A 7,658-nucleotide genomic window follows, 5' to 3' on the forward strand; every position below is an offset into this window, starting at 1 on the left:
AAAAAGTGGAAATTATATTAATAAAATGAAATAAATAAAGCTACAGATATATTTCATAGCCTGGTTTAATTAACTAATTAGCCCCTTTAAGCTGAAAGTGATAATAAATAATGAATAAGAGGAAAGAGTGCAGGGGACTGAAACCCTGATTCTGGCGACTTGATCAAACTTCTCAATGGCCTGAAACAAGCACCGCGAGTTAGTGACAACAATTGAGGAGTTTACCCCCTAAATATGCATGTTCCAGTGTTTTCCTCCTGTACAAAGTCCCCACAACAACATGGTAACGCAGCCTCTGATTTTAAAACATTTCCTTCACGTCTCTAATTCAAATAAGTGAAATTACTCTGATAAAAAGAGCCATCACTCCACTAGGAGTTCCTTCCCTCAACTGTAAACCAGCTTTTAGGCCGTTTGAGGTCCTTAATTTATCCACGATGGGGAACAGGACGTCAAGGTTATGGTGATAGAAGGGGAGGAAACGGGACGTTGGATATTTTCAGCCACTTGGAGATCTGGTTTTTCAGCAATCCTTGATGAATTAAGCTTAAACTTTTTAAGCACCATATTTGAAGAAAAGCCATTTTCCCCAGAGGACAATAAACACATTGCATGTGGAGTATATCCACTGGTACATACGCGACATATCAAGAAAAGAAATTCTGTCGCATGGATAGAGTGGAAATAAGAGAGATATAGAATCCTCCGAGGTAGGGAAATGAAACGCGAGGAAATAAGACACAATGTCCAACATACCTAGCTTCTTGAGATAGGAACGCTTTAAAAAGATGGCTTGCAAGTGGAGGATATTTTTCATTCTTCAACCATATCTGGTCAGAAGTGTGCGCCTGGATGGCCCAAAGGAGCTCAGGATCTCTTGAGACTAAGCTTGCAAAGGTAACTAGTTATTTGAGGATCTGTCAACGAGGCCTTAGCATCAAGACTAATGAAGCGATGGTGAGAGGAGAATAACTACCACATGAGGCTCAGGATTTGATTTGGAACAGAATGTCCGCCTCCAACTACAATTCCAAATAACTAAGATTCAGAAAATCCAGAAGAAAATTCGCATCTTATTTTAGAGAAATTATCACCTGAATATTCAGCTGGTAGCAATCTGTTATACATCCAGTAAAGCACACGTCTTTCTACTTCCCACGAGCTCCCAATGCGGAAATTTGAAGAAGCCAGAGTCGGAAAGAATTTTGGACTCGGATGATTTTGTGGAAGAGGGTGCGACGATACACAGTCATAATGACTTCTTAAGGCTCCTCACCCCTCAGTCCGAATGGCATGGACATCATGTATTGATACTTTTAATATTCGGATTCCCGCCAGCTTCTGTGAGCGATTTTTGTTCTGCTCATGGAAGCCCTTTGCCCGCCACAGTTCCCTTATTTCTGGCAAGCCCAATCCAGGAAGAACTTTGGTTGTTATTTCAAGTCTCTGCAGTGCATATGCTCATTAAGGAACTAAGTAGCTAGTTAGTTTGCAGCTTTTTCTTCCACAGTTGACCATTGGTTTGAATGAAGTTGAACTTGGGTTTAAACCTTATGTTGTTTTACCAGCGCAACAGCCTTCATTGGTGGCGAGGGGCTCAATCAAACCTGACCCAAGTAACTAAACCTTTTCGTTCTAATAAGCTAGCTTATCTAGAAAACATCTCTCTTTTGCCATCCATGCCATGGAGAACAATGAACAGAAAGCCAAATTCTTCCCAAATGTCAACCCACGTGCAGTGGTTTCCATCGCCACCCTCATTTATCCATATAAATACGCCTTGAAACTACAGGTAGCTAATCTAAGCTCCAAATATTCATTCTCTATGCTTGAATTGTTTTCGTCTCCCAGCAGAAAATATGAAGCTCACGGTCTTTCTAGTGGTCGCGATCCTTTTCCTGAGTGGTAATCCCACTGGGGTTAATGCCTTCAACAAAACATATTGTCAGCTCGACCTTCCTCCACCCCAAAACTGGATCCCAGGCCTCAATTTGTTCCCTGGCCGTGTTCTCGAAGGATTTAATAAGAACTTCAGTGAAGGTTCTCTGGAGGATATAATTCAATATGCTCAGTGGATATGTGACGGCAACAGTGGCTGCACTTCCCTTATAGTTGTTTCTGGTACGTTTCCGGTCCCGAACATGGCACAAAGGGATAACATAATGCAAGAAGACATGTTAGACTGACGGCTACTTCAGCGATACCCTCCGGCTCCTTCTATAACCCTCGTTCATGGTTTGGTTATCTTTTTTCCGGCCCTCCTGTAACTCCTTCGGACTTTGTTAGGGGGCCTCCCGCACAAAATGTACAGAACTCTACTGTCTTTAATGCCTATACAAACTCAACCCGCCCTGGGGTTGATGCTTGTGTTGCGCATTGAATACAGAGGAAGGTGTTACAGCCGTTTCAATTCTTAACCAGCGCATCACCTTGATATTTTCATATTTTTGGTATTTCGTTTTCAGATTTGTGGAGTTTCTCTTTAGAGGTGGTGCGTATAAACTGGGTATTCCCGCACTTAGGTCTAAATTTTCTTAATCATCATATAGATTTTCAAATGTTTTAAACTATCATCCGAAAAAGTTGCATCCTATACTCCATACACTCTTCCATTGTAGCCATAGGATCACATTAGTCGAGATTTATTCTCCGTGAACCTCGTCTCTTGTGTGTTTTTCTACAAGCCTCTCCTCGCAATGGAATCTGCTGAGCTGAATTCACTAAGGGTTCGCATTCTGTGTGCGTCACATTTATTGATGGCAGTGGTGAGAATCTGCACTATCAGCTATAATTTTATATGGTCTGGTTTTTTGACATTCTTCTTTTCTCCACTTTCAATTTGCAGAACCCGCTTGACCCTGCAGCCATAGAGAGGATTGTGAGATCTTGCAATCAACAATCAAGTTGATGCTCGGTCAAGGACGCTTTCGGAACCCAATCCAATCCACTTATTAGGACGGGGGCATAGATAAATTGGTGAAGTACCTGAATTTGAAAACTTTATAGCATAGCGTAAAAGGCCGGGGTTAAATTAAATTAGGTTAGGCATATATTAGGTTAGGGCTAAATAAGGTTATTGGAGAGATTAGGTTAGGATTAGGGTTGAGGTTAGTTAAGAGCAAAGGAACCTGAGATATATGGAATGAAAGGCAATTGAATGTGATACATGGGGCGGATAATGAGAAGCGTTCTTTCAAGGTAGATCGAATACGGAGTACATGACAGAATGCAAGCTTGGTTTGATTGCAGAGTTTGCACGCTACGAGAACGACTATGGTGGAGAACTGGTCACGTGACTGAACTTGACCTTGTTCGCATATGCCTTAGAGCGGTTACAACTGAAAATGGTATACAACCTTGCCACGTCTCCAATCAACTTGTTTAACTGGTTGGTTAGTTACTTAAAAACTCTAACTTACTAAAAACGCTCACCCGTTCCCACAGAATTGACAAATCAAATTTTGGCTTCAATCAGACCGAATTTCAATGCTCGCAGATATCATTAACTATCCCCAAACCCCCCACTCCTGGGGGCCCGGAACCCTCAACCCTTAACCCATCAAATGCAGTCAGAATCCGTTTTTGGATTGCAATCCGAGCAATTGCGTTCAAAACGAGGCGGCTTAACTTGTAGCCTCTCTGAAGTAGGTGTTCCTCATCTTTGGCGCGAAGCTCAGCATCAATGGCACCCGAGACGGCTATGCATTCTAGCCTACAAATGGATAGAAGCATGTCATTAGTAGTTAAACAGTAGGTATTACCCAACCATGTACGGAGTATTTTTGGGCCCCATCGTAGCATCATTGAGTAGCTAGATGACGATGACACGCCAAAGAAATGAGAAGAGAAAAAGGGTTAACTTGAGCTAACTGATGCTGTGGGATCCAATTTGTTACAACTCTTCATCTCCGTGAAAGCAATGTGATCATTGCCATGTGCTGTTCTTTGTTGTGCAAGCTCCTCTGCGGCTGGATGCAGGTGAGTGGTTTCTATTTCGCCGTGCTTCAAAGGCTTCGGACCGAAGGGGCATGACGCTGATCTTGCTTCGTAGAGTCTAGGGTGCCCACCTTAGAATTTCATGCCGTAATCATTTTCTCACTGTAACGTGAGGATACCAGTCCCATGATGTCACGGAAGAGAAGCATCCGAGGTCGGAACAATATTGGAGTTGGCACCTGCGACACACCCGGATTTGACATTTTGACTTTTCATCCTGACCAGTTTTGAGTAACATCGGCTGCTAAACTTCCTTCCCCTCATCCCGATCACGTGTTACCGTACAAAAAGCAATTCCCAAGCCTTGGCACACACAATATGCCGTTTTCTGGTTCCTTGGAAGATCGATCATTCCCCATTCGGCAGAAATAACCGTCCTTCTCAACCTATGATTTGTTAACACAGCTGCTTGTAATATGGATTAAGGTTGATCCGCTCCAATCCTCAACCTCTTTATATTTGGTTGCTAAATTCATTCCACATTCTAATCCTTAGTTTAGTATTCTTGTCACAGCTTCCTAGTTAGATAGATGAATTGAAGCTTTTGTCGTGTTATCATCTTGACTCTAGACTGAGTCATGACATAATACTAAACTCCTCTTTCTCAAAAAGCTCTGAGAATTGAGTAGGCAGGTCTTATGTTCACATCTGTGTGATGGCGTAGAACGGACCCCGCCCAGACCACCGGACACCTTAAGTCCACCGGATAGAGCAGACCCCGGCCACCGGATAGAACAGGCTCCGTCCTAGCATCGGCGTAGCAACCACCCCACAATTACCCCACAGAAACTGCCTAACAACGACCTAGCAACCGCGTGAGAGAAAGGGGTAAGGCGCTAAGGGGTATATAAACTGAGCCTTCCCGGGCCCGTCTTTTAGGAACCATCTTAGTATTTTGTTTTACCTAGTTGGCAATCAAACACCTGTTTACCTGCGCCTAGATTGAAGCCGCGACACAATGCAGATCAAAGAAAAGCTTATGAAGAAAGTCTGCTTTATAATTTTTTTTTTTTTGAACTTGAGCTTTCTCAGTAAAATGCAAGAAGTTAAATACAAATATATGATGGTCATCTTCATTTCTCATTATCAGCTATTAATACTTCATCATTGCATTTATCAGCTTGTTGATTTATATATATTCTTTGCAAATACTTAAACACTTTCTTTATCATTTCAAACTTCTTAAAATAATTTTCTCTCATTCTCAAAGTAAAATATATTGCAGCTTCATTATTTGTTTAGTTTACAATATATACAATATAAGTTTCATTGATTAAAAAGTAATCAGCATTAACAGCTAACTTGTATCTTATTTATAAAAGTCAATTCTTGAATATCAGTTTCTTTTTATTGATAAAATATTTAAAATCATTAAATTTAGCTGATCATAGCTGTTATAACTCAAATGAAGATATGATGATAAAAAGATAAAAACTTTAATTTATCTATCTAACTAGACAGCTGCAATAAAATTACAAAAACTGAAGTTTTCAACAATATCTTTTTCAAAACTTAGATAATTTTTGAAATTTTAATTCAAGAAAACTTTTATTTAAAAGCTCTTATTTAAATTGATTAATTTTTAAATTTTCATATTATTTAGATAAGATTTGAAAAATTAATTATTGAAAATATGCTTTTTTTAATAAATAAATATTTATCAATAATTTTTATCATGAATTTACAATATTTGATCTAAAAAGTATGAAAATTAAATAATTAAGAGATTGATTAAATTAAAATAATTGAGATAGTTTTCAAAAACTTTTATTAAGTCATTGTTAAAAAAAAATATATCTGAGCTTTTTAAAAATTCTATTAGTTTTGATTTTCTTTTCATTATATTAAATATCTTCTCATATCATTTTCATCAAAGTTTATCTAAATATAATAGAAAAAATATATATGAAAAAAAAGTAAAAAATATATAATTTAATATTTCTGCATCTAATCTCTATAAACTATAGACTAAAGATTAGAAGTAGTTAAGTATAATTGAGAATAGAGATAAGCTAGAATTAAGTACATATTTATAAAAATTTTTATAAAGTTGAGCTATAATTAATTCTTTAACAAACTTAATAGAACTTAGTTAAAACTTAATTAAAATCAACTAAAGCTTTAACTGAATCTGATTAAACTCTTATAGAGAAGATGATTTAGTGATATTTATGAGTTTTTTTTAAAATATTAGTTTTTTCTGATTTCTCTTTAAAAAGTTAAGAAAACTTTACTCAAATTTAACTTTTTCTTTAATAAAGAAAAATTTAAATATTGATTCTACATTTATTTTGAAAAAATTAAGCTGTACATTAATTGTATGAAGAAAAATTCTTTAATATTAATATAATTAATTAGTTCTTAATAATTTTTCTATAAAAAATTACAATTTTTTACTAGTTTTTTATCAAAAACTAGTATTTTTTTTTAAATTAATTAGAATTAAATCCATTAATTTTTTAATTTTTTTATATTTTAAAATATATTTATAAAAATTTTATTAGTTTATCTTAAAAAATAACCTTAATTTACTAGATTTATTTGTAAAATCTAGTTTAATTACTGAATTAATAGTAAAATTAGAAAGATTTCTATCAAAACTTATTAAATTAAATATATAAGAACTATAAATAAAAGTTAAAACATGAAAAAAATACTCTATACATTTAAAATAAAGAAAGTAATTCAGGAAAAACATATTAAAAACTTATTAAATGAGAGATAAAAAAAATAAATTAATATATTAAATTAAATAATTTAATAATTTAAAGCTTGCAATATCTATTTTGAAAAAATAAATAAATAAAAGAAAAATTAAAAAATTAAAAAATTTTTAATTTTAATATTAAAATAAATTTATAAAATTATTAAGTTTAAAGTATATATAATCAGCTTAATCAGATATATTTTACTTTAATTTCAAACTAGTCAATTTAAACCAAAAAACTCTTATTTATTTTATTTAAAATTAATTAAAAGTAATATAAAGTGTAGTTAAAAAGTCTACTTTTACATAAATTGCTACTATTTTTATTTCTACTTCTGCTCAATTAGTGTTTTTGAAAGTTTTAATGAAAAAAAGTTTAAAATTAAAAAAAAGCTTTAAAATAAAAAAAGCTAAATTAGATAAAAAATAATATCTCATTTTTAAAACTCTCAAATAGAGAATAATAAATTAACTTCAAAGCTTAAAAATAATTTTAAAATTAAGAAATAATTTAAAATAAGATTTATTTTTAATAATAATAAATAAAAAACTTATTTCTATAATTAATAATTTTTTATAAAAAACTCTGTAGTAATTATTTTATTATTTAAATTCTCAGCTAACTTTCTCATTAAAAATGAGAAAAAATAAAGATTTTCACTAAAAAAAAACTATAAATAGAGATTAAATTAGATAAAAATGAAAAATAAGAAAAATTTCTTATTTATAATATTTCTCAATAATATTTTTTATTAATAAAAAAGATATAATAGTATTGAAAAAAAAGATAAAAAATTATAATTATTTAATTCAACTAAAGAATAATCTCATCTGACTAGATAAATTTCATATTAGATAAAAAAAATAAAGTAGAATTAGTATTAATTGTAATTAAGTTATCAGAATAAATAAAAATTTTATTAGTTTTCAAAGCTGATCAAGTACTTAAAACTTT

General features: G+C 33.5%; 2 protein-coding genes across 2 annotated transcripts; one reads left to right on the plus strand and one right to left on the minus strand.

The window, feature by feature from the left end:
• Positions 1–1,859: 1,859 nt before the first annotated feature.
• On the plus strand, positions 1,860–2,380 carry PADG_05055 (uncharacterized protein; the record flags this gene model as incomplete). The annotated part of the gene is made up of 2 exons (XM_010761952.1): positions 1,860–2,121; positions 2,199–2,380. 2 exons carry the CDS (start codon positions 1,860–1,862, stop codon positions 2,378–2,380), a joined length of 444 nt encoding a protein of 147 aa, XP_010760254.1.
• Positions 2,381–3,483: 1,103 nt separating this feature from the next.
• On the minus strand, positions 3,484–4,199 carry PADG_05056 (uncharacterized protein; the record flags this gene model as incomplete). Its single annotated transcript, XM_010761953.1, has 4 exons — positions 3,484–3,712; positions 3,762–3,811; positions 3,871–4,067; positions 4,100–4,199. 4 exons carry the CDS (start codon positions 4,197–4,199, stop codon positions 3,484–3,486), a joined length of 576 nt encoding a protein of 191 aa, XP_010760255.1.
• Positions 4,200–7,658: the final 3,459 nt, after the last annotated feature.

The sequence above is a fragment of the Paracoccidioides brasiliensis genome (genome assembly GCF_000150735.1).
Source record: "Paracoccidioides brasiliensis Pb18 unplaced genomic scaffold supercont2.5, whole genome shotgun sequence".
Lineage (NCBI taxonomy): Eukaryota > Fungi > Ascomycota > Eurotiomycetes > Onygenales > Ajellomycetaceae > Paracoccidioides > Paracoccidioides brasiliensis.